At 38.1% G+C, this 27,997-nt stretch overlaps 1 protein-coding gene across 2 annotated transcripts in view; it reads left to right on the forward strand.

Annotated features, from left to right (window-relative positions):
- The window catches only part of LOC102217056 (A disintegrin and metalloproteinase with thrombospondin motifs 3-like), a 191,407-nt gene that overhangs the window by 83,389 nt on the left and 80,021 nt on the right, over positions 1–27,997 (forward strand). For both annotated transcript variants that reach the window (XM_023343569.1, XM_023343570.1), the window contains exon 5: positions 15,396–15,583. In XM_023343569.1, coding sequence (XP_023199337.1) covers positions 15,396–15,583 — 188 coding nt within the window. The remainder of the gene's footprint in view (positions 1–15,395; positions 15,584–27,997) is intronic.

Genomic DNA, 27,997 nt, shown 5'->3' on the forward strand with positions numbered 1-27,997 from the left:
GTTGTTTCATTTTTATCAGAAAAGCTCTATGAAAGGGTTTTATTTTTCTTTTTGTCCAGTCTGGAAGTAATCAGGTCTGGATTTGCCACGTGAAACTCAACCAAAAAAATTATGGCTAATCATAGTTAATGCAGGATTTAGCAATGGGGGCAATTCCACACATGGGCAGCTGGTTTCCCTTAATAATTGACATATTCATTTAGAAACTGTTTGTTTTTAAGTGTGGCTAAAAAGCTAAACTTTACAGAACTTTATGTGCTAATATGAACATCAGATAAATTTATTCTTGTAAAAGTAATTCTGTAATATTATCTCTGCATTTCCGGTTTGTTTACTAAATGCATTGGAAACTGCTGAGACAAACTGGAATTCAAGGAAGCGGTGAGGAGGCTCCGCCAGACCTTTAAGTTTCTATTTTAAGAGTCTGGCATCATGGATTCTGCGTAGGTTTTCTAACTGCTAATGCAGAAACAAACAGGACAGAAAACATCCTGTGTGTAGGTGAAAACAGACTCCATTCATAAACGTCCACCTCCCTTCATCTCTGGCAGCCATTATTCACTTCACGCTTTTATATCGGTTTGTTATCAGCTGTTTTTTGGAAGGGGAAGCAGTTCGTTGCTCAGCTCGGCGTTCAGCGATGACATTGGGTTGTTTGTTCTGGGACAGAAAAAAAAACACAGATGCAGGTCATGAAAATATATAGAACTGCCTGAGAGGAAATACAGTAACGTTTTCTTCCAGAAAGTGGGTTTGGAGCCTGTTATGAATGGAGCCTAAGTTTCTCTGCATGTTGTAGGTGAGCGACCCAAACAAGGCCCGGCGTTGTTCGCTGCAGGCTGCATTTCTGCCACTTCTGACCGGCCTCAGGCTCCTGGCTCAACAACAGATAAGCAGGCTGCCACCAGAAAGAGAAGCCATTCAAATGTAAACAGGCTGCCTTAAAGAGTGCCTTTAAAAATCACATTTTATTTAATAATCTGGCAAATTGTTTGCATTTTATTTTGGCAATACTTAAGAACACTGTTAAAGATGTTTAAGGTGCTTAAAACAAAATTAATTGCTTGCTGCAGTTGCATAATCAATCAATCAAGTTTATTTGTAGAACATATTTTAGCAATAAGGCAGTTTAAAATGCTTTCCATCGTGAAAACAAAAAAAAGTCACATCATACAGTCGACAGTTGTGAAAACCAACATCAGACGTTACATTTTATCAAGTTCCATCGTTAAAATCATCAATACATATCAAATACGTTGGTTAGTGTTTCATATTTCATGGTTCAAAGCAACTCTAACCATGGGCTTGAAGGAACTCAGTGTTTCGGATGTTTTGCAGTTTTCTGGAAGTTTGTTCCAGAAAACCTTCTTTGTGACGGCACTTGGATAAATTTAATGTTCCGGTTGTTGATTTTTGTGTTTTTATAAAGCTCCAATTCATCGTAGAGATAATCTTAAGATATATTCTTGTCGTGTAGAATTTAAATCGTGAATTTAAATCCAACCCAATTCTGCCTGAGCCCGCAGGCATTGTGTCGGAGCCTGGTCCGAACCCAAAGTAAACCCGCCATATTATTTAAGATTTTACTGATTTTGTTTTTAGAGCACCATGTGAGGAAGCGTGTAACTTCCCCAGCAGGGGTATTTTTACTACACTGTGCTTATTTTTAATTGGGTAATTTTATTATGACGTATCTCTACTCTTACTTGAGTAAAATTTTTAGTTTCTCTGCCCATTTCTGATTAAAAGTCCTTTTTGAATTTACTCATGTTGTCTTTATCCGAGTGACGTAGGTGTGAGGACAAAAAAAGAGAGAAAACCCAAATATTAAGGGTTCCTGTTGCTGTATGCACTAAACCGAATTCACCTTCATTTTTTCCTCCACCGTGAATCGAGGTGCAGAAATGAAGAGTCTCACCAACAGAGTTAACTTTGCAGGTTACACACAGAAAACCTGTCCTCAGGCAATCACGAGTAAAAGAAAACAGTTTATTTATTAGAACAGAGACTGTACGCAGTGGTTGGCCGCCTTAATATTTCATGTGTTCTGAAAGTGAATCTGTAAAGTTTTAGCCTGAATTAAAGAGCCAGAAGTCTGACAGGATCATTGTCACAGTTTCTAATGTTCCAGTCATTTTAAAGTTCTCACATAATTTTTAGATTAAAGTTTGAATTAACTTCGACTGACGGCTTAGACACAGAGACAAAGCTTCATGTTTAAATAATTTTCTTCCTCAGTGCCCAGATAGAACAAAAAAAACAAAAAAACTTTTAAAATTCAACCAGTTTGAAGAAGAGGTTTGAGATTTTACTTAGAGGGAATTATGAAGTAAAGGAGAAAGTGATCATCTGCTTTATTTTTATGTTTTATATAAGATTTATCTTCGGGCACATCAGTTTAAGTGTGATTAAGCACAAAAATCGACATTTCTGATCCAAAGAACATCTCTGGACTGGACAATCAAACTCCAGCTCCTCTAGCAGCAATGCAAGGGTTACTTTCAACCATTTCTGAATATAAAAATCTATAAAAAATACAATTCAAGGTCTAGCATCTACAAACAATTTCTCTGCTCATGAATTCATGGTATTTTACTTATTGACCACAATTTAATCAGGCATTAATTTAGCACTCATTAAACCTTCCTTAATTATTTTAATATGAATACAAATAAAAAAAATTCTCTTGATGTCTTATTAATTTAAATATTATCTACTAATCAAGAGAATGATTTGTATTTTTTCAACATTTCAATTCTGTTATATCAGTGAACTTAACCATTGATCTGCTTTTTGTGTTTGAGGAATAATTTCCTATGGACTGAGATGAATTGTTCAGATTTTACTGTATTTCTTTAAATGTCCTGATGTTCTTCACTGATTGTCTTTGCTTGCTTAAAATAACACTCATCATTATCGTTGCCCTTTTCCAATCACAAAGCGTTATTCCTGACAGGGAAGCATTAAATGCCAAACTAATCAGAAACAACAGCTTCCTGCCTAATATTTTGTGCTGCTGCTGAGAATCATAAAGACACAGAAAAAAACTGCCCAGTTTTTATTGTTCCTGGATTCTTAGAAATCTTCCTGGTTTCTGGGTGTTTTCACCAGGCCATATTTAATATCCAATACAGTTCATATCTGCAGTCTCTGGCTTCTTTTTACCCTGATATTTGAAATCCCTGATCACAGAGCGAAGCTTTGACCCAGTTAGCCTCCGCTCTGTACTTTGCTTTGTACTCGTCTCCTGTGAGGTTAAATTGACTCTGAGGCCTTTTCTTGTTTTCGCTCACCTGATGCTGTCGGTAAACTTCCTGGTTGAAAGATGTAGAGTTGCTCTTACTGCTGAGTTGCATCACTTCTCTCCCCTTATCCTATCTTCTCTTTTTACACATTCAGTTCCTCACTTTGATTCTCCTCCTCATGCCAACTGGAGTGCAAAGAATTAAGGAAATGCAGCTTTAGCAAACATTTGAGAGTTTTCAACAGACATCTATAAATATGAGCGATAATTATAAACTAAGCTTGAATCTGCAGCTGTAAATTCCAACTGATGAGGAGTAATGTTTTTCTCTACAGTTCACATATTCACATATTTCCTTTGAGTCTTTTTATTTTTAGTAAAGTACTTCCTCCCCATTTACTGGTACCCCTGGTAGGAACTCTTAAAATGAAAATTTCCTTTAATTTTCACTTTGAAATGTTTGCTGCAGTTCTCTAACTCAGAGTTCTGGATATATACATTTTATATATATATATATATATATACAGTATATGCAAATAAATTGGATCACTGTATGCTAAAGTTAATTGCGTTTTAAGATAATTGTGATTGCATTTCTGTGCCATGTAAATGTATTCAGCAGCAACGCTTAATCTTTCTGGCACTTACCAACTTTCCAGAATCCTATAGCAACTATAAAAAAAAAAAACGTTACTAGCAACAAATGTAGCTACTGTATTTGTGTTGTTAGAGACTTCAGCAACATGTGACAGTCTCACAGTCGTCCTGCACTGCTGCTCATCAAACTTTGATGTAAATATAATTTTAATGCTTTTCTTGTCCTTGACTCCGTTGTCGATCCCTAAAATAACAGTAAAATATAGCTAACATTTCCACTGGGGCTTTTTGGATAAATTAGACCTTCTACTCAATTGGATTTATGTGGTAATAGTTAAGGTGGAGCATTAGTTCTAAAGTTATTTCATAAAGTTAAATTGAATTTGTTTTTGTACTCGCATTGTGTCTGGATTTTACTCAGCCTATTCTTGCTTCTTGGCTAAAGTATTTATTGCTGCAGATACAGGAGTTTTGCTCTCTAGCATTGAATGTCATTGCTTTAGCTTGTAATGTTAGCGCAGCTAGCTTGTGTCAAAATGTAACATTTGTTTTTTCCTGTGTGCCTGCCTCATGAAAATGTATCTCCAAGCAGCGCTGTTATTTAACTCATCAGCTGAACAGGGTCTCATGTTTTTCTTTCTTGTACTTTTCATGTTAGCAGATTTTAAAACTTTTACGTCTTTGAAGAGCTGAGTGGCTAGCAGGAGGTCAGGAACTGAGTGTCTCTGTTGTTGCAGAACTACCGTTGAAAGAAGTGCAAAAATGTGGGTAAATGAGGTTAGTTTTCATATACTTTGATGCAAAGAGTATCTAAATAATAAATTTTTTTAGTATCGACTTTATCAAAGGATGGCTTATGTTTGACAACACTGGTGTCAAAGCGTGTTTATTCCCTCAAGCAAACAGAAAGTCGTGGATTACTAAAAATAAAATTAATATAAAACTTTTATATGTTTTACTTTAAAAATCAGAGGAAATATGAACTTTCCAGATAATTAAACTAAGATTTGCATTAGATTAAAGGGAACCCTCCTGCTCGGAAACAAACTGCCTTTTACCTTTGCAGTGAAAGTCCCATAACTGATTTTGTTAGCTAAGGAAACCAAGAGCTAGGAATCATTAGCTCTACTTTAATATAATTCCCAGTAGGAGGTTGAGTGTTGGCTTCAAATTTATGCCCTAAAACCTCACAGGAGCCTGTTTAGTGATTTAAAAGCGCAGGTGGGCCACAGAGAAAGCACGTAGACACACACGCAGCTTTTTAACGCCTAGCAGCGCCGAACCGCAGCGCCGCATGGCGCAGAGGCGGGCTGCTTGGTCCAGCATCTTTTTGTCCTCTTGTGGTGCGCTGCTGGTAATTAGGCTGCATTGTTGGTCCCGTCAGCACCCATTTTCATCTCTATTGAGAAATGAGAAAAGAGAAACGGACAAAGCGTTAGCCTCGGTCATAAAATCCAGGGTAATTATTCTTGGTTTTATGTGCAATAGGAAGTTAAATTCCCTTATGTGACGCAGTAAATTGCCTGCATTAAATCACCTGCAGGCTTGGAGGATCTTGGTGTAGAAACAAGACAATAGCTTCTGGTATGGTTTATATTTGCTACGTCTTTTATACCTGGTGAGTTAATTGCTCATTTATCGGGTTGCTAGTCTCATAAGGGGGATAAAAAACACAAAGTGGCTCTTAAAAGGGCACTTTTGTTTTTGTGAGAGATGCAGTGTATGATTTTAAAACTTTTTCACTAAAGAAACTTTGTCTTTCCTACTTGGAAGCCAAAGCTTTAGTTTGCAGAGACGTTGTAATGCAAGGGTGTCCAAAGTGCGGCCCGGGGGCAATTTGTGTTCGCTGAACTGATTTTGTCCGGCCCTCAACGAAGGCTTTTTATTTGTAATGTTATTTCCTAAATGACTTTTTTACAATGGAAAATGTTAACACAAAGTATTCATCTTTTTATAGCCAGGTTTTTATAAAATTTAGAACCTCGTTCATCCAGAGACTTTCACTGAAAAACCGACTTTGCTTTTATCTAAATCAACTTTCATTTAATTTATGAAACTTAGCTAAATATAGGAAGTGATCTGAAAAAAATGTGGCTGGACAATTTCTTGACATGTTGGATTTGTGACGCATGTCGAATGTTTTGATCAGACGTCTTCTCCTTTGAATGTCAGCGTTTGGCGATCCTGACCTTTTCACAGTCCATGAATCCCACCTGAAGCTGTTTCCACCCATCCGCGTTCAGGGAATGAGAGGCTAACGCTGATGAACTGGAAATGCGCTGAAACATGACAGCGTTGTGATGAGTTAGTGGCTCTGACTCATTGGTCTAACTCCACTGTTGAGTGAAAGCCGTTCTGACTGCTCTGATGTTTCACCCTCGTTTCTCTCTGGAGCTTTTCCACTTTGAGTCATCGAGTACGAAATCACTACAAAGGACTGGGAATAAATCAGTAATTGCTTATAGTAAAGTTTATTTTGGAAGGATTTGCAGTGGAGAGATAGTTTACACACTCCTGTTAAAATGCCATTTTTTGGATGCAAAAAGAAACTTCATATATCCGGCGCAGTTTAATAGAAACTCGTCCAAATACAGTTTTCTCTTGTTTACATTCTTGTTTTTTAATGTTTAGGTCATGCTTAAATCCAGTTTAATTTAATATCTTTAAGATGAAGCCAATGACATTTTAGTTAAGTCTAAAGTGAGAATATTTTGGATCCTCAAAGATGACAAGAACTGTTTATGTCTAGTAGTTAAATCTGTCTGAGGACTTTGCATTAACTTATAATCATTAAACCTCAAAAACACAAACTCTTAAAAAAGTATTTCTGGTCTAGTTTCTAGTGTAAATATCTTAGTGACTTTAAAATAGTACAAAACTAACTTACTGGTAACTTTTCAGCAAGATATATTAGTTTGAATCTTATATGTACTTCCTAAAATGAAATCATATTGAACATCTTTTCACATTGACCATTCCCTTCAGGATTTTGCTGTTTTTTTTATGCAATCGAAATCACTGATTTGTGTAACTTTAAAAATATGTACAAATAATTTTGCGATATTTATACTTGTACATAATGGTAAACGTGACTTTTTGATACTCTTCTCATTGATCACAGACTTTAACCCCACATTAGGCTGAGGCAGTTGTGTAGTAGAAGTAAGAAATACTGCCACCTGCTGGTGGGGGATAGCAATCGGGTAAACCCATTTTTTGAGCTTTTTTTTTAATGGAAAATGTGCAACAGACTCAGTTTTAATCAAACAATTACACGTTAGTGCAAAAAAGTGCAGGGATCTTTTGATTTTGTGTGAATTTTTGCAATCGCAAAATCACCAAAAAATAGCAGAAGGCATGTAGTTTGGCTTTAGGCAGAGAAAAACAGTTTGATTTGACTGTTAAATAATATTTTAGCACAATGGTCCTATTTATGCATCACTCTGGAGTCCAGAGGGCTTCATAAAAATATATTTTGGCTGGATTTGGGAAAGCAACTCCTGTTAGCCATTGCACTCATCCTCGTTATGTATTATATGCCACCTACTGGTTGAAATTATTATGTATGTACAAAATAAGTATTACTTTGGTCATGTTTTAATGTGATACTGTACATTTCTGTAGAAATGCGACATGAAAAGGTCAAAAAGAGTTGCATGATTGCATTTTTTAACAATAACAACCAGATGTTTTGTAGATTTTGTTTCCACAGTTTGAAATTAGCTTTTTGCTGCAGACAATGGTAACTTGATCTTTGTGAGCCTCTTTGTTTAAAGCCTTACTAGTTTTGCCACAAGAGATGAATAACTCCCAGCTTAGCGTAGATTTCATGCTAATTCTTGGTGAGGCTATTTGAGTGATTCCCAGACATGGCGGCAGTAAATGGGCCAAATCCTGCAGCCCAGCGCTGCTTCACACAGAACAGATAAAAGGATTACGGCCCACGTTTTAATGTAACATGCTGCTTGGGGTTGTTGAAAATTTGGGATGCCGTCCAAATAATGAGAATGTTTTGTTAGTTTCCTGTCAGACCGAATAACATTTATGATTAGAAATATATTTATTTTCTGCGTCCACACAGGGTTAGAGTTTGGCCTAAATGTTATAGTGTAAAAAGAAGAATCTGTTGACATACCTACATGTCTAATGGGGCTCTGGAGCAAAGAATGAATTAGGGATGCAAACAGTTAATTAAATCAATTGCTGATTAATGGTATAGTAGATTAAAATGAGTTCCAATCAATTAATAACATATGTCTAGACCAGTGTTTCTCAAACTTTTCCAGGACCACTTAACCTGTTTAACAAACACTCACAGACCACCGGATGTGAAATTGCCCTGCAGTCACACAACATCATGTTCTAAAGACAATAAAAGTTCAGTTCAACCCGAGAAACTGAAAAATGTTCCTGAAGACATGAATTCCTCCGATCGCATAAGTGTCTTTAGCTTTTATTTTGAGTGACCCGCTCTTAAGCTACTCATCCGTTATTATTTTTAAACACAATCCTTTGGTAAGCTAGCTGTTTGCTGAAACTTAACGCCCCTCATTTCAGTGCTGTAGTTTAGCCTTCATCCAGCAGAGGGCGCCACTGGTCTTTAAGGAGAACCAGTTGATACAGAAACAAAGATGGTGGAGCCATACCAGAATAGGAACAGAGTCTGGTGTGGGATACAAAGTGACTTTCTGCGTCTAAAGTTTCACCTGAATAGCGTTCATAGAACTGAGCTGCATGACGGAATAGAAACGACTATCAACCAAAAATTGCTGATGTGATATGAAGGGAAAAATGCAGTAAGGCAGAAAAATTATAACGTTATGCAAAACAATATGTTGATAACGTTGATTTTGACTTCATGGAGTGAAGTTTTAGCATTCTGACAGCAACACTCTTCTGTGTGTTTCACATATTCCATTCTTTTATTTTTCTATTTAGCAAACTAAGAGGTTCCTTTTTGTTATGATTTATAGATATTTATTTCACAAAATATATTTTAGATGTAAAAACAATACAGTAGAAATTCTGCAGACTGTTTGGTTTTTATAAAATTAAATGAAAGATTGTCACACTGACGACATCAAGGTGCCTAAGGCTGCAATGCATTATGGGTAAATGATATATGCTAGCTCAGTCCAGCCAGAACAGTGATGAGTAACGTCATTGAACCGTTTCGATTTGATCCGGAGTGCGTTGAAGTAGATGGGAATGTAGAAATCACAAGAAGAAATATGTAGCGTTGTCTAAAAAACAATATGAGAACCAACAACTTTGGTAAAGTTAGCCTTCCTGTGTTTTTAAAGTTAGCCTTCCTGTGTTTTTAAAGTTAGCCATCCTGTGTTTTTAAAGTTAGCCTTCCTGTGTTTTTAAAGTTAGCCATCCTGTGTTTTTAAAGTTAGCCATCCTGTGTTTTTAAAGTTAGCCTTCCTGGATTTTTAAAGCTAGCCTTCCTGTGTTTTTAAAGTTAGCCTTCCTGTGTTTTTAAAGTTAGCCTTCCTGGATTTTTAAAGCTAGCCTTCCTGTGTTTTTAAAGTTAGCCTTCCTGTGTTTTTAAAGTTAGCCATCCTGTGTTTTTAAAGTTAGCCTTCCTGTGTTTTTAAAGTTAGCCTTCCTGTGTTTTTAAAGTTAGCCATCCTGTGTTTTTAAAGTTAGCCTTCCTTTGTTTTTAAAGTTAGCCTTCCTGTGTTTTTAAACTTAGCCATCCTGTGTTTTTAAAGTTAGCCTTCCTGTGTTTTTAAAGTTAGCCATCCTGTGTTTTTAAAGTTAGCCATCCTGTGTTTTTAAAGTTAGCCATCCTGGGTTTTTAAAGTTAGCCTTCCTGAGTTTTTAAAGTTAGCCATCCTGGGTTTTTAAAGTTAGCTCTAGTTAGCCATCCTGGGTTTTTAAAGTTAGCCTTCCTGAGTTTTTAAAGTTAGCCTTCCTGAGTTTTTAAAGTTAGCCTTCCTGAGTTTTTAAAGTTAGCCATCCTGGGTTTTTAAAGTTAGCCTTCCTGTGTTTTAAAGTTAGCCTTCCTGAGTTTTTAAAGTTAGCCTTCCTGAGTTTTTAAAGTTAGCCTTCCTGAGTTTTTAAAGTTAGCCATCCTGGGTTTTTAAAGTTAGCCTTCCTGAGTTTTTAAAGTTAGCCTTCCTGTGTTTTACTCTGTAGATTCCAGTAGAGGACGGACCAAACCGCACCATCAACCCAGCAGGTGAAAAAATGGGGAGAAAAATACAACAAAAGATATAAAAATGTTGACGTAATTTTAAATCTTTTGCATATCACAAACAGCAATATTTCTAGTTATTTGACAAATTGCTATAAATTTAGGCCAAAATGTTCAAATTATCATGGTCACTTCGACTTAAACTTATTTTATTGTTGTTGCACAAAAACACAACAGTGAAATTGGCAACGACATGTTATTGCTCGGAGCACACAGAAAATAAATCAATAAAATATTAATAATAATATATTTCTAAATATATGTAACTTAGCATTTTCAGACAGTCTAAATGGGGGGATTATTGGTGTTGAACAATCTGATGGCTTAACAATTAATTATCGATAAGATCAATTAACTTTAGGTATGAACGTTACAGATTAGTGAGTTAATCCAGTGTATATTAACTCCGTCACAGCAGTCAGAGTAGATTTCCACTTGAGGCGCCGGCCGGCCTCTGGTCCATTTTTAGCCTGCGGTAGCTTGCAGCCACCTTGCCCCGCTGCAGCCCGTGTGGGCCGGCGCTGGCCGCTGCAGCCGGGTTCCCATGGGAGCGGGTTGCAGGCCGGGGTCGGGTCTGCCGGGCGTGGCACGGCGAGGCGGCGGCAACAGGAGCGCTGCTGAGGAGAACCTGTGCGTTTGAAGTAGTGGACCTCAGAAAAGCCTGTTTACTCAGCAGCAGGACGACAAGAATGCCCGAGTCATGACCAGAGCGGCAGAGCGGAGGAATGAGCTCCACAATCCCCACTCTGTGGGAGCCGCGCCGCACTGAGGTGGCAGCCGTCTCTTCCTATTTATCCAGGCTCCCTCTCCACTCAATCACTGGCAAAAAACTAGTAGCAAAAAATTTAACTAGTTACATTTACTTGAGTAACGTTTTTTTTGAAAAAATGTACTTCAGGGTATTTTTGCTATCCTGTACTTCTCCCTTTTACTTGAATAATTTAATTATGAAGTATTTCCACTCTTGAGTAAAGTTTCTTGATTTTTCTACCCACTGAATGAAAAACAAACATGTTTTAACCAAAACTTCACCAGACACACACCTGCAGTTTTTGTTAAAGTTTCATAAATATTTTATTGACAGAAGCTGATTTGGAAAATGTTTCTAATTTTTTAAATTTATATAAACTATTTTCATCCTTAAAATATCAACATTTCCACTTAGCCTTATATTTTGGTCTGTCTGACGATGTAATTTTTAAATATTAAATGATTGATAATTTGATCAGTTACTCAGTACTTGAGTAGACATTTTACCAAATACTTTTGTAATCTTACTGTAGTAATTTCTTGGCAACTTTTTTACTTTTACTTGAGTAAAAATATGTTGAAGTGGTTCTGCTTTTGCTGAAGTAAAATGTTTGGGTCCTCGGCTCTCCTCTGGTTTAGACCAATCATCATGCTGCTGTAACCAGCCTCGTTTCTAACCCTGCTGAATAAGCGTATTCTTGAACACACGGGGTCATTGTAGGTCATGTGACCTTTGTTTACCAACTCTGGTTTGTTTGCTGAGTGGTCTTCATAAACTGACATAAACTCCATATTTGGTTTCATGTCTGCTCCACTTCGCTGCTGTGGGTCCAGATTTCTGCCTGCTGAAGGAAGACGTTTCTGCTTCTGCTTTATGTCAAAAATGAATTCATGCTGCTATGAAATTTGTGGCTTAACATCAGTAACACAGTTTTGCTATTTTCGGTTTAATATTGGAGTTCATATGCAGGAATGTTGTCAGATGGAATCTGAAAATAGCAGCACCAAATGGTTTATTAATGCAGCATCTCTTTCTGCTGGAGATGCATCAACCTGATATTAACATCTGTATCTAGCCTGATCCGCAAAGGCAGATCTATTCAGCCTAATTCTACGCTTTTGAAGGTTTGGAGCAGTTTATTTTAGGTAGTTAACCTAAAATTGTCAGTTTTTGTTTCTTTATTGTTTATTTTACATTAGCTGTTATTTTCCTAATTGCACTGTCTCCAGTTGGTTGCTGCAGATGGCCGTTAATACTGAGCCCGGTTCTGGTTCTGCTGGAGGTTTCTTCCTGTTAAAGGGGAATTTTTCTTCTCCATTGTCGCCACATTCATACTCAGAATGAGGGATTGTTGTAAAGTTGACTGTCTTCTGTCTCTGATTGCTATAAGTCAGTTACTGTGTTTCCACTGAACTAAAAGTTTAGCAAATATTAATTACAAAAATAAATTTGCTTAATGGAAACAAATTGATTTAGAAAAAAGTCTCGTTTTTCAATAAAAAGATTTTTGTGCGAGGTTGAGCTGTTTTTTTTGGTTTGTTTTTGTTTTGGTTGTATCAAAAGAAGTAAACATTTTTCACATCACGAGTCACATGATCAACAACCGAATGATTCTACTGGCAGAGATAACAAACAAGACGACAGGAAGTGGTAGGAGGTTGATGTAGAAACATGTTTCTTAGTGAGATGTCGTGTGAGAAAATGTATTCATGTGATTTTAATTGCGTTTATTATTTTACGTAAGAACTACAATTGGGAAATTGTGGTTTTTTTCAACATTAGTGGAATATTGACACAGTTTTGGACACATTTGTAATGGAAACACAGAAAATGACTCAATACAGTCCGCTGGGTTTCCTTTCATAGAAAACTTTTTAAACTATTCAGAATAATGAACTGAACTTTATGATAACTGGATCAATTGGATCGTATTTGTTACTGAATTGAAATGATTTTTTTTTCTGCAAAGTGCCTGAAGGCATTTGTTGTAAATTGGCTCCATATTATAAACTGAATTAAATGGAATCGCATTACCAGGCTGCAATAAAACATACAAAACATTTTAAATGACACGTTTCGTAGAAACTGGCTGATGTTTAAGAAACGGTGCAGTGAAGGTCAAAGCTGGCAAGATAAAAATATTTATAACAGCCTCCAGCCATATTTAATAATTATGTCTTCAGCAAGATGTTTATTATTGAATAAGTATTTTACTGGTACTTTAATAGTATATTAATACTAATCAGATTAAGTTTTTCATCTGGGAGATCTGAATGTGCTCCTGCTCCAGTGGGGATTTATAATCCCTCTCCAGTCAGATTTGATTTTTTTTATTTTGCCTGTTTTATAGAGATTTTCTAATTGAAAAGTAAAAAATACTTGGTAAGATTCTGTGTTTTTGCAGTGTGCATTTTAAAGAGAGACAACAAAAACTGCAAATACAGAAACAAAGCAAGCAATTAAAAAATTTACTCAATTAAATAAGTTAATAAAATATGACCTAAAAATACTGTAAAGGCTTAAACATAACTGTTAGCAACAAAGCAGATAAGAATAAAGTGATACGATTGAATTTCTGACATGTATTAGGTGTAAGTGAACTAATGAGTTACTTTCAGAAACACTTAGATTTCCCAGAGTATCCTTTTATATTTAACATCAGTTTTATGTTATAGTAAAGTAACAGCAGTGAAACTCTCTCCTGTGGTTGAAACCAGACAAAACCAGCAGCACACTTAATGAAAGCCTTTCTGTGATCTCCCACCTTCAAACCAAACACTTAAACGCATCGCCATGATGCGTTTAAATTGCGGCCTAGCTTATCTCCACAGGTTTTGGGCCTGCAGCTCTCTTCTGCAATATCCAGTCAGACGGCTGATACCCAAAAGAAGGATTTTTATTTTAGATATTGTTATAGAAAGTTGAATTTTTTTGACATTATGGCCACTGCGTCAGATCTCCAAAGGAGAGTCTTCAGCTTTCTTGAGGAGACGGAATAAAGGCTTTCTTATCCACATCTCCTCTCATTAGTTTTCCAGAGATATTACGCCGTCCGAGTGAACGGCCAAGAAATATTTGGGGTAAAGTTAAGAACCGGCGGTCCATCCATCAAAACCAAAGCCTCATCAGTTCTGATGGTCTGTTCTGGCTGCAGATTGGCTTCAGTTCTGTCAAGTTAGACAGTTCAGTCCGTCTTCATCTGGATTCCAGGGAGAAGCTTGCTTTGAGTCGGATGGTATTTTTCTGTCATGAAACCTCAGAGGAGGATCTGTGAACTGTAAAGACGCCTCGCACAATAACCATGAACTGTTTGTCATCTCTGTTCCCGGCAGTACGTCACGCCGGCCTTTGTTATGCGGACGTGAGTTGTATCAGAACGCTCAGCAGTGTCACATTTCCTTTATTCTCTCAGAAAGTCGAGGTTTAAGTCTGATCGGTGGTTTTCAGGGCCGTAAGCGCTGCAGTTGTTACTATTTAGTCAACAACTCAGAAAGTCGAGGCTACAGGGCAGCCAGTCCTGAATAATAAGTACAGGAGGCAGATGCAGTGAAACGCTGGAGGAACGAATATACAGTCAGATGGATACAGGAGTTCTCCTCTGATTATGTGGAAAGGTTTTGGTTTTGAGGTAAATATTAAAAAAATGCTTTTAGATGTCATTCATCAGTCGGTAGATTGTTTTATTTTGACTTACAGTGGAGTCCCACCTATTTACTGTTCAGTATTCATGGATTACCTCGGAGCGTATCTGAAATATTTGAAATAAAATGCAGCTCTGGATGATGAAATACTTGAATGCACAAACAACCTTCCCACTCTAAGGCGTCACAAACTGGAACAAACTCCCACAAAGTCTTAAACTTTCTCCCTCAACAACTGTTAGAAAACCAGCATGAAATAAAAACGGAAATCTTGGCATTAATGACTACAGAGCAGAAGTTTATAATTTTATGATTCTATATAGGGTATGTATGGACTTTCAATGATTGTTTTGTTATATTAAACTGCTTCTTTAACTCACCTGCTTTAAGCCAAATCTGATGCAAAGAATATTTTATTTATGTTTTATTTTCTTTGCACATTGTTCCTGTTTTAAATAAAATAATGCACAAAACTAAACAATGCTATTTGACATGCTGTTGGCTGCTGCTTATTTCACTTATAACAAGACAATCAGAAATAATTTGCTAATAGAACAAGAACCTTTTCATCAATATCAAGAAATTATCGACATAAAACAACTCATATTATTTGCTGAAGAGTTGCCTCTAAGTTAGTTTTGTCTTATTTCAAGTGTAATGAAATATTTGTAATAGAAACTAGATAAAAAATACTTGGTAAGATTCTGTGTTTTTGCAGTGTGCATAAATACTAAACATACCTTTTTAAAAATAAAATGTAAATAAAATGATTATTCCTACTCTATTTTTCAAATTTGAATCTGAAAAATGTAATTTAAGTTCAACATAGAACCTAAGGGTTAAGAAGAATTTAAGACTTAATGTGGTTTTCAAGCAAGTATTAAAAAAATTGTTCTGTTTGTAGATTTCGTCTGAACCGGCAGCTGTTTGAATCTTCAGTTTGTTTTTTTTGTTGTGCAGAACCAGAGCTGGGTGTCGCCGGGACGCTGGACTCACTGACGCAGCAGGTGAACCAGACGGTCCGCCGCCGCCGCGACGCCGGAGAAAACGACTACAACATCGAAATCCTGCTGGGAGTCGACGACTCGGTGGTTCGCTTTCATGGCAAGGAGCATGTGCAGAATTACCTCCTGACTCTGATGAACATCGTAAGTCTTTTTTATTTCAAATCAATATAATTCACCATTTTTGGATTGGAAGAAACGTGAACGAAAGATGTTATGATAACAGAAATACTTTGGAAGTCCTTGTTTCCTAAAAGCTATATTTAGTACCAATCATGGAAGCTGGATTTTATTTTTGTACTATAGTTAAAGTTTCCCTCAGGCAGCTTTAAAGGACCAGGATTAAATGCGAACGCTGCATCTATTCAAAGGAAACGCAGCGATGGGCCTTCCTGGCCTGAAGGAATACGGTCCTGCTGCTCAGCTTCAACCTTTAATCTGTCTAAATTCCCCAACCTGTTCCTCAGGATGGAAGGAAATAAAACACAATGTTATTAAAACAATGCCTGTCCTGGCAATACTGACAGACATTAAACTGCAGAAGACCACAATGCTTACTGATGATTTTCATATTCGAGTCCTTGCTAAATTTGTAAAATGAACCAAAAGGTGTAAAGTATGTGAACTCTTAATGTTGAGGTGCCTAATACACAGGATGAAGTTTTAAAAGATGGATTAACAACCTAAAAACAGACTTTGAAAAGATGAATTTAGGCTTTTTGCATATCTTTCCAAGTTAAAACCACAGAACAGCTCTATATCTAATTTATATGAAGGAAGTAAACATGACAGCACAGAAAGTTTAAAGAAAAATGAATAAATTAACAGAGTTCAGAGTTCAGATGGAGGAAAACGGTTAGGTACTTTATCACTTCGATGCAACAATGCCATGGAGGTAATGGAGATGCATGTTGGAGAATATATTCAGCAATATTCAGAGTTGCCAAAGAACATCTTGTAGATCCTCAAAAACCTTTTAGACTGGTATGGGTCGGTCCTGGAGATTCTGGATGGGAATCTCCAGTCAGGAGGTCATGACCTTTATCTGCATTTAGTTTAGGTTGTGCAGCAGGACAATAATCCAAAGCACATCAGAGCCCCCCCCTTTTTTCTTTTCCTCCAAAAAACAAAATCAGGGTTTTGCTGTGGCCTAGTCAAAGTATGGACTTGAATCCAGTTGAAATGCATTGGAATGACCTGGATTACCCTCCTTTGAGGCTGAATTGAGACAAACTGTCCCACGCGGCGAAGGTTAGCTCACCAGTTTAGCAGACTGGAGTTGCTATTCAGTTGTTAAGTTTTTCAGTATTGACCCAAACCTATCACAACATAAGCATTTCAGATCAGTCAGTACCAATAGTTATTGATTAGCTTTTTGTTTTGAATACCTGAATAACTGGTAGTGAGGCTTTTCCTGTTCTATCCACAGTTTCCTCTTCACACCGTTTATTTCTAAGCAGTTACAAAGCAGAGAGGAGAAACCTGAAACTGCTGCTGCACAAGCTACTCAACAGGCTGTTGCTAGGTAACCAGATATTGAGTGAGTTGCTAGATTACCAAAGAGTGAGTGAGTTAGTTGATGCCGCCAAACTTGATTAGACAGAAGCCTTTCCTCTGCCTACATTTCCCATAATGCTGTGCGGTTCTAGATCAGAGTTCAGTGAATATTCTATTGAATATTCTCAGATGTATTGTCTATTCATATTGATCACGTCTATTTGCGATGTATATTGTTATTGATTTATTATCCAGTGCCTTGTGTGGGTAGTTTTATTTTCCATCATAAAGAAAAATATACTTAAAATCATAATTTCAAAACTAAATTCTGTATTTACTCTGGTTATGTTGCATTGTGTTTCTGTGTTTGATATGATGTGAAACACTTTGAAATGCTTTGCTGCTGAAATGTGCTATACAAATAAAATCGGATTGATTGAATGCAGTATGAAAGGCAGAGCAGTGGTTCATGCAGGGCGTAGCAGGCTGCAGTCCTGAGTGTCCGTGTCACTGGCTGATGCTTCAGACGCTGAGGCACTTTGAGCAGCATCACTGTCAAACGCAGCATCAGGCCTGACACACGTCAGCCTCCGCGCTCCTGATGCCGCCAGAGTTCTTCTCCAGAGTTCTCCACCTCCGTGTTTTCACTAAGCTTCGTCATCTAAGAGTTTAACTTCTTTTTATTTTACAGTCATTATGCATCTGAGCTGAAAGGAAAAATGACACTATGTCTAGATCAGGGGTTCTCAACCTGCAACTCCGGAGCTGCATTTAGACCGTCCATTGTGGCTCTTAATGACTTTATCCAAAAATGCTAAAGACTTGAGCATTGTTCTAAAGCAGGGGTGTGAAGCTCAGTTTCATTTTGGGCCACATCAACATCGTGGATGTTGTCAAAAGGCCGGTTGTTCCAGAAAGCATTGATAAAACCCATAAACAAAGTAAATAACCAGCTGTCTCTGCATTCAGTAAATTCTTCATTGAACATCTTTTTCCACTGATCAGTCCTTCTACGATATCGTGATTGTTTTTTGGATTTTATTTTAATCGCAATCGCTGATTTTGTGAAGCTAACTCAGAAATATTTGCAGTTTTTCAGATATTTGCGCTTATATCCAACTGTAAATGTGACTTTTTGTTACTGACCACATCATTCACAGTTGGAAAGTCAGACATAACAAAACAATCGAAACCAATTTAAAACAAATGGTAAAATCAAACTTCAGTGCAAACACAAAGTTAACCTGCAAGTACAAAGAAAGTTATTTAGTGTTATTTAAAACAAACTTCAGTGAAGAAAGAAAATAAAAACTGTCTAAAAGTTACTGAGCAGTGTGAAGTGTTTCAGCGTTCACATAATTCTCTGTTTGAGACATTTTTTCACATTAGAAGTACAAGCTCTAACATTTCATCAACTTTTTATTACTTTTCCAAATCTGGGGTCCTTAAAATGAGAAAGATGATTATTGAAGTCATGTTTTTAATGTCACTGAATTGCCCGTCTCTATTTAAAGCGCTGCTTGTTAGGACTCCTGCTGTGGGTGGCTTTGAAATCATCTGACTAATCACTTCTGGGACAAAGTTATTAATACGTTTAAAAGTCAGTTTTATAACAGAAAAATACAATTTAAACAAACAAGATGCTATGAGACGAAAGCGTTTGAGATTCATTCTTACAGTTTAAAACATTGAAAACGTTCCACTGTTGTTGCTGTTGCAGAAAAGTTGTTCACATAACGTATTGATGTGAACTAAGTAATTCTCTGTAGGATATTCCAATAATCTGCTTTATGTAATATTAATGCGTTAACGTTGACAACGCTTGTAGTAACATGAATGATGCCTCTGGTTGAGGATCATCTGGACGTTTTGGTTACTTGAAACATCCATTACTAATTTGAACCTGATTTAGCCAGAATCACAAACTTTGAGTGACGTGTTGTGATCCAGGAAGCTGCAGTTGTGACGACGTTACTGAGGCCTGGCAGCGGGAAACTCAGGGGAGTTGCTTGAATCCATAAGGAGGAAGTGTTTTGGGGGCCAAGGAGGGAGTAATCCCAGCACATGAACAGGTCAAACACAAAAATTATGAGAGCAATGAAAGAGATTCTGGATTTCCACCGGAAAATACGGCTGATAATCTGACAGGGAGGTCGAGATGGAGAGAGCGCAGAAGTAGGGAGAGATAATTAGGCATGGCACAGGTGGGCTGCATAAAACTGATTAGGTGAATTGAATGGGCACCTGAAAACATGAAAGAGGTTCAGGCATGGCAGAAACATTAATTATTACACATTTCCAATCTTTGTGTTATGAGTCACTCACTTGGAGTTTTCAGTCGTTGCTTCGTCTGATAAAAGATGATGGTTTTAGTTTAGTGGGCATCTTGGCTGCTTCTCTGGCTAATGCTCTCATTATGCGGCCAGTCAGTTTGGGTTTGCAGCCGTCATACACCCTCCATTGGATTGAAACGCTCTGTGGCTGCGGATGTTATTTCAGAACCTGACCGAAGCTTCTCCACATCTTTCTCCCTCACATGTCTGCTATGATGTTTGTTATCCATGTTGTTATTAAGTAATTAATAACACCGGCTTTCATTCATTAAAAGCCTCAAAAGCCAATTTTTCTATACCATAAGTAACTAAGCATCAATCCATTAAAAAATTACTGACCTACATGTGATGTAATTCTGGCAGTGAATGCTGAATTTGATATGTGCTGAGATTCCCCCAGATGTATTTTCAATGTTTTAATTAACTAGACTGCGCAAAACCACCACTAATAATTAGTAATTGGGTATAAACTGAAGCCATTTGGTTGCACTGGGTTTTGGTTTTGGATGTCTGGGTAAACAGGACTAACCACAAATACCCGTCTCACCAGGGCTGTCCGACTTGAGTCTGCAATGTTAAAAATGGTTCTGGTTCTCGACCAGATTATTTTGTCCCCAAGCTGGATCCTCTGGATCCAAAACCAGAATGCTAATCCCAGTTTAGCTGCCTATAGTCCCAGACTGTCCCTGTTTTGGCTCCAACCTGAGTGTCTGACTGTTGCCTCTTGATCCCAACACCACAATACTAATCCCAATTTTGTTGCCTTACAGTCCTTGACTGTTTCTGAAGTCTCTCTGCAGAGAGATAAACTGGACACAATGTGCCTGCAAGTGTCAAGATTTCTCTTATTTACAGGAATTACAGCACATGTAGTGGCACAAATCCCTCTGCTTCCCATATGGAGGTTCAGTTTACAGTCTATTTCCAAATTATAAACAGTTTTCTGGGTGGATTCCACACAGCATCACATAGCAGAGTCACAGTCTATTGCAGAGACCAGCAGTGGTTTGGATGACCTGTGCAAATACAACAAAACAACATTTTCTAATGACTTTTGATAATTTATGATCACTTGTAAAATAAACATTATGTTCACTTTGCCCTCAGAACCAACCTGAGGAACATGCTGAGAATAATGAGTACTTGAGAGCTGCTACTGTGCCACTTTTCAAAAACACCTGAACGAAATGAGCGGCTCTTTATCAGGTTTCTCCAAACTCTGATGTCATGCTGAGGAAATAATTTAGCCATTTGATTCAGGAGTGTTGTTGTTGGAAACCGCTGCACCACAATTTTCAGATTGCAAGACTACGACTCTGACAACTGAGGCTTCTGAAGGGTTCGACTTTTAAAACCGTTTCCTCTGACATGTCAATCCATTTTTACACCAATTTACTTAACCTTAGTGTTACGACTGGGGTCGTTAAATCTGATTATGCAAACGAGTGTGCAGGCGCCTCCTTGTGATTGGTGCCTGGAGGACGACGGGGGACGTCCGATTGGTGGCTTCCCGGAGTCGACCTGGACTTCCTGGAGGATCCCTCCTCTGCTCAGCTCAACCGGCCACACTGTTTGTTTTGTTTGTTAAACCTCTTGGTTTGGAGTTTGTAGGAGTGAGCTGCCATTTATGTTACCTTAGTTATTTCCTGTTTTTTAGTTAGGGAGGTAAGTTTTTGTCATTTGGTTTATTTATTTTCAGTTAGGTAAGTTGATTATTTTTCAGATAGTTTCTTTTGTTTGTTGATTTGGCACTAGCTCATTCTGAAGTTATATGCTCCATTTTTGTCATATCTAAATCAAAGACATACATATATATATATATTAATGAATATCACTGTAAAATGTTTAACTTTGTGTGTGTTGGCTGCTTGGGATGGGACGAGGAGGGACCTTTCATGTTATGATCTGGCCACCCCTAGACGGGTCGCAACACTTAGACATTTTACAACAAATTAATCCAGTTAGGAGTGAATCTATTGGAGCGTTTTAATCTCCTCCAGAAGTCACGCTGTTGTGACTAATTACCATCTAAACAGATGAGTTCTTAGTGGTAATAACCTATTGTCTGAGTGTCCACCGCTCTGTGCTTCAAACTCACATCGACTCAAAGTGAGATAATTGGCCATCCAAACACAAAGGAGGCTTCAATCAGATTCCTAACAACCTCAGTTCAGATCCTCTCTGAGCTGGTGTCGTGGACGCCGCTCCCCCCCAGCAGGGTCATTTCACCGAGATGCTTCTCATGGTAATTTGACAATAGACTGAGGCTATCGCTGGTCTCAGGGGGGCTGGTTGGACATGCAGCATTAGCTTGTCAAGTTGTCAGAAGCGTTTCAGGAATACCTCACGACTGCTGGGAGAAATTGGCTATGTGCTGCAATGTCTCTGTAGTGTGGGTTTAATGAGACGTGCTTGTTCAGACGGAAGATGAGGATAAATGCTCTGAAGCGCTGCTGCTGGTACTTTCTGGCTCCACAAGCCGCATCTGTTTCTCAGCAGCAAGTTGGCTGGAGATGAAGCCCTCCCTGTGCGCGTGGCGCGGCGCAGCAGAGGGCTGCAGATAATGGCGTGCAGATACTCTGAGATGCTTTTGCACCTTTTGAAACCGCGTCGCCGAAGCCCAATAATTAGTATAGAGGATGGAAAACATCACAGAAACAAATCTAACAGCTCTTCCATGTGAAAGCGCACGAGGCGCAGCAGCGAGGGATGGTTGGGGGTTCTGGGTGTCGTCCTCCAGCAGAGATCCCTGCAGCCTGGCAGCTCCGTCTGGCCTCTGCTCTCTGATTACTGGGATTGACAGGAACGTTCAGCTGGTCTGGATCTCTTGGATCTCAGCGTTTGCCTTATTCTCCCTCTCTGATCCTCACTCTGCTCACCTTCACGTTCCCACAGCTCTGTCTCTCCACTCCTCCCTCCTCCTGTCCTAAATTGTGCATTTATGTTTATATTTGTAGCAATTCTATCTGAAGAACTATTCTCCTTCCCTCTGGGTTTTTTCTTTCTACCCACTATCTTCTGTTATGTCTCCTTTTCCACAATTCACTCCCCTTACCCTCTCTGTTATCTTCCTATATGTTTTCCTTTCATCCGCCTCGTCTTCCTCCTGTCATACATTCTTTATTCCTCATCATATTTCTGGTTCCTTTTCCTCCAATTCTCTTTGATTTTTCATGCTAATTAAGACAGACTCTCTTTTTTAAGGCATGCTGTATGTGTTTAACTAGAGAGAATCACAGCTAATTGAAGCATTAAAAGAGCCTGTATGTTTGCACAGGCGTCTCAGGCTTTTTGTGTTTGTCAGCAGTTTGGCAACACGTTGCTTGAATTTATTTTAGTGCAGCGGGAAATGAGGTGATCCTTTAGTTTCCATCCATTGTTATAAATGGGACTCTGTAGGAAAGTGAAATGTCTCTGATAATCCCTCAAATATAATTTAAATATAATTTTACTTCCTGATTTAACACCTTGAAATTGGTCCTCTGTCTCTTTAAGAAACTCCTGCTCTTTCTGCAGCTCCGCCTTCAGAAAGTCATCACAGCATGGCTCCTCTATTAAGCTTTAGCAACATTTTTACCAGCGTTGCTCTGAGTAGTAGCTCAGCAGTTCCACCAGATGTTTGCTAATTGCTGCTGGCTAGTCTGAAGGAGCTGTGCCACGAAGGCGGCGGTAAGTCCATCCAGACTGAATGGTTGCCATGGTGATTAAAGGATTTCTCAAACAAGCATGAAAGAATCAAGACGACACTCCTGGTCTGTTTCTGATGAGGAAATAACTTTATAACATGATGGAAAGCTAAAAAATGGCAGTTTTACATGATACTGTCCCTTTAACAGAAATAAATTACTAAAATGTTTTTAAATACAGAAAAGGGCCTGGAGGATTATGGGGGAAACTGCTGACTTCACATCGTTGAAGCTGCTTATTCACAGAATGCTGTATCTGGAGAAATATCAATAGGAAAGTTGAGAGGAAGGAAAAAATGTGGCAGGAGTCTTAAAGGAATCATGAAGCAAAGCAAAGAGGTAGCGGGAGACTCAGTCGATGGGCAGGAGTCAGAGCATGTTACCTGGGCTGGACCTTTGCTCAGCACTTTAAACTTCTTGTTTTGGATAAAAATACTCACCACATTTCATTTGGAATAGTTTTAGTTACATTTTTTAACGGTTTTATTTCTTTTCTTCTCTTTTTAACCCATTTGGCTGACAGAGGCTGCATCCTTTCTGTTTCTGGAATTTTCTCTGTCTTTTAGTTTGCAGATGGTGAAGACGAAGCCGCTTCGGTCTTTGTTGCCGAGATAAAAAAAATACACCGACGGCGTTTCTGAGCCATCAGTTCTCCCTCTCAGGGAGTCAAGAGGTCGATAAGAGCTTCATATTTGCCTCACATCTTTCAGGAAAGTGTCGGAGGGGAAGGTTATTACACATCCCTCGCTTTTCGTGACAGGCTTCAAAGAAAATGAAGCCTGTCACGAAGCGAAGATCCATTATCTGTCCAAACATGAGCTCCAAGCAGCACTTCCCTCTGAGAAAAGGAGTAAAACGTCTGGAGTTTAGTATTTATAGTTGGAGGGGAAAAACTCTGTTTGAATTGGCTTTTTATGAAGTGCATTATCAACTGATTGGCAACCAGGTTTGATGAACACTTTGTCACAATTTTTAGTAAAATGAAACCATAAAATATGTTTTGGTTCTTGTGAATTTTCGACCATGTGAACGTTCTTTCTAATTTAATAATGTGATATTGACTCACCCTTACAAACCCCTTTAGAAAAGCTGTCTTCAAGTTTTAGATGTATTTATGGGAATGTTTGTGTCATGATTTGCGGTGGAGGAGGTGGTGAGGATGACGCGGAGGACCCAGGTTGGAGTGAAAGAATGATGATTTTAATGATGAATCAGGCAAACAATCCAGGCAGCACAGATGAGTAACAGCAACAGCTCTGACGCTGGTAGCAACTGGTACTTAATCCAGGAACAAGGAACAAGAAACACTGGTGGGATTAAATACACAGAGGGTAGTCAGGGAAACGAGACACAGCTGGGAACAATCTAGGGGTAGACGGGACAACACGGAGACTCAATTAACTGAAAACGACACAGAAACCTAAATTAACACAGAGAAAAACCCAAATCCTCACAGTTTGACCATTCTTGCAGAAAAGCATTTCTGAGGTTGGGCGCTGATGTTGAACGACTTGGACTGACTCAGTCTCCACATTTATCTGGCCAAAGATGAAAAATCTCACTTTAATTTTTTCCATGTGGACCATGTTTTCTACTGTCATGTAGGAACTAAAGGGGAAATAATAAAATAACAATACAATAATCACAATAATATTTTAGTTTTCATTCTTTAAAGTTGTGGTTTCTCACTGAATGGTTTAGTCAGAATATCCAAAGCATCATGTTGTTGTTGATGTTTGCTGTGTGAATCACTTAAAGGAAGCAGATTGTACAGGTAAGTCCAATGTTCAAAACCCCAGCAGATTTTCATTTTACCAATCCTCATATCTTATATTGACACTTATTAGCGATCAGACTTGAAATTTGTACAATTCCAATGAATTACATTCCAATGATTTACAAGACAACAAACCATCCAGTTCAAATCCAGAATGATGCTGTCGGTTCGATCCAGTAATATAGAAAAAATCAAAGTAGATCACATGTATTTTATTTTCAACTTATCGAACACGGGAGACAAGTTCAGGTTATTGTTCCAAAGGGTAAAATAGTTTTTGATCTAAGAGATTAGGTCGAGTCGCTGACCTTGCAGCCGTCACTTCTCCTGGATGATGATGTAACAATTGGATCTAGTAGATGGTCTGTGATGAGATGTAAAGATTAGGGTGATGGAAAGGAGGCCTTCTAAGGTTACCCCAATAATAAAAAACGAAAACAAAGGAAGCATGCAAAAATCTGTTTAGCAGTTCCTGATTGCTGTAATGATGATTATTAATTGAAAAGTATATTAAAAATCTTTATCATGAAGTTTATTTTAATAAAAATGTAAATTAAAAAGTTATCAAAGTGATTTTGTTTTTAGAGGTGGCTGGCCAATTTCCTATTTAAAACAAGCTGCAGTTGGATAAAAATAATTAATTAATTCTGTGCTTAATTATATATAATCATGGTTAATAATCAGGCTTTATGTTTTTAGTTTAGCACATCTATTCAACACAAATAATACCTTCAGGTGAGTGTTTTAAACTATCCTCATTAAAACTCTCATCTTAGTTTTCTGAACTCTAAAACAGAATCAGTTAACTCAGCTGCTTCTTCATCTGTTTTCACAACAGTGGAAGTTATTAATGCATCAGATGAGTTTACAGCTGTAAAGACATTTATCATATTTTTAAAAAATGATTGCAGCTACCTAATAGCCATGGCATGATAACTAATAATAACTATGTTTGCATCCACAGCATGCTGTAGATCCATACGGGGTGTTTGCAAATCGTATTATTTTTCTGCTGGAACAGCCTCCATTGGTCTAATTTTAGACTCCAAAACAGATTTTGGAGCCTCTTTGTTGGAATTTTTTCCATTTTCAGAGCGAGTGGAGGATTGTTGACATCCTCCCTCCATGTTGCTCACAGACAGGATGAGATGAGGTCAGCACAGAAAACCTGACCCGTTCTTCCCCTCTGAACCTCCTTAATGGAGCGACCTGATGCTGATGGTCTCCTACAAACTGCTGGAGGAGAGAAAAGTGTCTCCAATGGAGGGAGTGGGAGTGGGAGTTAACTAAAGGAAGAAAGTCTGAGGGAGTTTTGATGGTCCTCTTAAAGAGACAGCAGACCAATTTCAAGGCCTTAAATTGTGAAGCCAAATTTCTTTTAAGTCATGTTTGATATATATGGAGCATTTTTATAACAACTGAAGGTAACAGTTACTGAATTGGGCTATAAAATTTCACTATGTGCCTGGAATATGCATAACACCGACCCTTTAATTAAATGTGAATCGTAAAGAAGACCAAAGAAATGTTAATAATGCTAAAAAGCATGACTTACAATTCTTTTGACTAACCTTTGACCCAAGGTCTTGATTTTTCTCCAAATGTTGTTTCTGTGAAGATTATCTCCACCTACTATAACAGCATATTATGGCATCTTCACTAACTTTAACCCACATGGATGGAGATTTTATTAAAAGCAGAAGAAAGAAAGTAGTGAAACAAATATTCAGAGTTTCGTATTCTAAGCTGGAAACTTGTAACATATCACCACTTTTTCTCCTTCATCTTCCTCTGACATGGAAAGAGCTTCTGTGTTTGCTGCCTGCTAGGATTTGGTTGATGGAGTTAAAATCCTAAAGATTGTTGATAAATGTTACCTACACAGCCCACGTAAAACCAGCTAAAGCATTTCTCCTTTTGTAAAACAGAACACAGCTCTACCGCCGTACTTAGTTTTGCACTTCTTAGAACATGAAAAATCAACAAAACGTTTTTTTTTTCCTCTCCTTGATCCATTTGACGCAAATACCAGCTGTGGCTAGCGTTCTGCTGAACAGGACAAACGGCTGTTAGAAAAAAAAAATGTTTGTGTTACAGAGAAAAGCCTCAGCTTCTTGAGGAAAAAGTTTAAGGCTGTAACAGCATGACATATTAGATTTGAGAAAAATCCACAGTAAATTCATGCTTAAAATTTATTTAAATTGTTGCACAATATTTTCAACAAGTAAGACTAATGTATTTCCTAATGTATTTTAATCTGTTTTTAGTTTATTTGACATGTTCAAATGTTATAGATTTAGTCCAGATGATAAAAAATCAGAGGAATAACCCTTTACATTTGAAAGTCAGTTTTAATTGTTTAGTTTAACAATGTTCAGAACCAACTGATGACCAGACCCAAATGCTGAAGCTGGGGAGACATTCAAGTTCTGCTAGAGCCCTAATATTCACTGACTGTACACAAAAAAAAATCTAATTTTTGAGTTTCAGTCTGGCCTCCAAAACTCCCTTAGCTGTAAGTTTTGTTGCGTTCACCTTTGTGGTGCTTAATGATTTCATATTTATCATTTGAAAGTCACTTTGACCTGCAGCCCGACTGCAAGCGACTATAAATACAGAGGAAATTACTCCAAAGAGACACAAATGGGCCATAAAAGCTGATATCTGGTGACTCTGTGTGTGTTTTCCACTGGATGGATGCGAGCTTTAGTGACTGTAGAGTTTGCTGCATTGATTAGACCTTCAGCTCTTCCCTGCTTTCCTCCTTCTGAGACATTTATTGTTTGTGTGTTGGTGTGCTTCAACTGCTTGCATACAAAGTGAGATTGAACGCATGCGGTTCACAGAGAGGGAATGAACCCTGCTGTAGCTGCGAGGAAGTGGTTTAGAAACTGCAGCATTAGCGTTTCGGGCGATAATGCTGATTGGTGGTATCTTTTAGATCTGGAGGAGCAGCTGACAGTAGAGCTTTCAGAGTTTAATCTGTCTCCCACAGCCATGTCTCCAGTCACATGTGGGGAAAATTGTCTCATCAGAAATGTGAAGTTTTAAGGGCAGAAGATGGCATATGGATTTGCTGGTTGGTGCTGCAGCACTCGAGTCGATGAGGGACAAAAACTGCTCTGAGGACAGTCAGATGGAGAAGATTTAGTGAGAAATCACTAGGCCGGAAAAAATGAAACGCAGAGTGGCGGCGGCGCTCTGGGAGGCGGAGAGCGGTACTAGATGTTGATTTATTCACAGACTTGATCGCTGCTCAACTTAC

This window comes from Xiphophorus maculatus, chromosome 12, assembly GCF_002775205.1.
Source record: "Xiphophorus maculatus strain JP 163 A chromosome 12, X_maculatus-5.0-male, whole genome shotgun sequence".
Classification (NCBI taxonomy): Eukaryota; Metazoa; Chordata; class Actinopteri; order Cyprinodontiformes; family Poeciliidae; genus Xiphophorus; species Xiphophorus maculatus.